This window comes from Nicotiana sylvestris, chromosome 3 (genome assembly GCF_000393655.2).
Source record: "Nicotiana sylvestris chromosome 3, ASM39365v2, whole genome shotgun sequence".
In the NCBI taxonomy this organism is placed as follows: Eukaryota; Viridiplantae; Streptophyta; class Magnoliopsida; order Solanales; family Solanaceae; genus Nicotiana; species Nicotiana sylvestris.
Window position 1 is genome coordinate 179550235 of NC_091059.1, and position 2030 is coordinate 179552264.

At 39.3% G+C, this 2030-nt stretch overlaps 1 protein-coding gene across 1 annotated transcript; it reads left to right on the forward strand.

Annotated features, from left to right (window-relative positions):
• Positions 1-763: 763 nt before the first annotated feature.
• LOC104215104 (uncharacterized) lies at positions 764-1624 on the forward strand. Its single transcript, XM_009764851.2, has one exon. The coding sequence runs from the start codon at positions 764-766 to the stop codon at positions 1622-1624; it is 861 nt and encodes a 286-aa protein (XP_009763153.2).
• The last annotated feature ends 406 nt before the right edge of the window (positions 1625-2030 follow it).

Here is a 2030-nt window from a genome sequence, read left to right on the forward strand (position 1 = left end):
CATTTAAAGAAAGAGTGCAAGGCTGTGGAGAACGACTATCCATGGGCTGTGGAGGCAGGCTATGGGATGCACAAAGGGAATATGATTCAGAGGAGAACGAAGTACCATTAGGAGCACAAGCTGATAAGGAACCAAATGGGAAGGACAAAGAAGAAGATGAGCAAAGTGTAAATGGAGATCCCCATGCCAATGACCACAATACAACTGGTATTTTTTTAATAAAGGGAGGATCAGAAAATGTTGAGCACAACAATAATTATCAGATAGCAGAAGTCACAGAAATTGGAAACTATGAAGGAAGAGGCCCAGAGGTAAATGATCCTGGAGGAACAGAAGATGATAAACTTCAGAAATCACAAGAAGACCCACAAGGACATAACACAACAGAGAAGGAGAAACAGCCAAAATAAAAAACAGAATTAGTAAATGTTACTATTACATTGGAGAAAAAGCAGTTGCAGCTGTTAAAAAGAGGAGAAGAGAAGGCCTTGGTCCCTAAAAAGAATGCATTTGGAGCTACATCAGGAGGGAAGGAAGACAATGAAGAAGGAGAAGAACCTGGTAGATCAGGATACAACATGGATCAAGAATCAACTACCCAACACCTTATGAATGCTGCAAGGCAAGGTGACTTATCACCTACGCAAGTGGAAAAGGAAAAATCAGCAGCAAAAGGTAAGAAGAAACAACAAAACGATAATTTTGCAGCCCCAAAAGCTGGGGTGCACACAAGGAGAACGCTAACTAAATCCAACAATCAGTGATGAATGCTCTCATTTGGAATATAAGGCCAGTCAACACACAGCAGTCCTTTGAAAGGTTGAAAAAAATGCACATGCAAAATCACAATGAAATTGTAGGATTAATGGAGCCAAAGCAACAAGCAAAAAAACTGGAAAGGTACAGAAACAAGATAGGACTTGCACAGGCAATTTCAAATGTTTCCAACAAGATCTGGGCTTTCATAGATGAGGTATTTGAGGTAACTGTTATGTACAATATGGTGCAACAATTAACACTACGATTGTTTCATACTGAATCGCATGTGGAGTTTGTCCTAACATTGATATATGCTAAATGTGATGCAATTGAGAGGATAGAAATATGGGATTCATTATATGCAATGGCAAGGGATATGGATGAACCATGGCTTGTAGGAGGTGATTTCAATGTAATATGGGACGAAAAAGAGAAGTTTGGTGGGTTACCTGTGTCATTGAATGAAATTGATGACTTTCGACACTGCGTCAACACTTGCAATCTCTTCGACCTTGGATTTAAAGGCAACATATTTACATGGTGGAATGGGAGAGCAGAGGAAGACTGTATATTCAAAAGGCTAGACAGATGCTTGGCCAATGTTGAGTTCCAACAAACATTTCCAGGAATAGAGGTGCAACATTTGTCAAAGACTGATTCTGATCATAGTCCAATGTATCTGAAGTGTGATATTGAGACTCCACCAATCAAAAAGCCTTTTATGTTCTTGAATTTTTGGGTGGAACATGCGACTTTTAAAGATGTGGTGAAAGAGAATTGGACAGCTGATTTCAGTGCAAATCCTTATATTCTTTTTAATCACAAGATAAAAAAAAATAAAGAAGGCCCTTTCATTGTGGAGTAAGGCTACATTTGGAGATATTTTCCAAAAGATAGCAAGCATGGAGGAGGTGGTGCTGGTTCATGAAGCAGAATTTGAAGCAAATCCTACAGGGATGAACAGGGAAAGGCTACAAAAGGTTCAAGCAGAATTGATCAAATGTCTTGCACTAGAGGAGAAATATTGACAACAAAAGGCAGGCATGACTTGGTTCAAGGAAGGGGATAGGAACACTAAGTTATTCCATGAACAAGTGAGAGGTAGGAGGAAGAGACTTCAGCTTAACAGAATTCAAAATAGTGGAGGAACCTGGATTGAAGAAGAACAAGAAATTACAGAAGAGGCTATCAAATTCTACGAGGAACAGTTCACAGAAGCAGCTACTCCTTCATCATTTGATATCATAGAGCATGTTCCTAATCTGATTAAC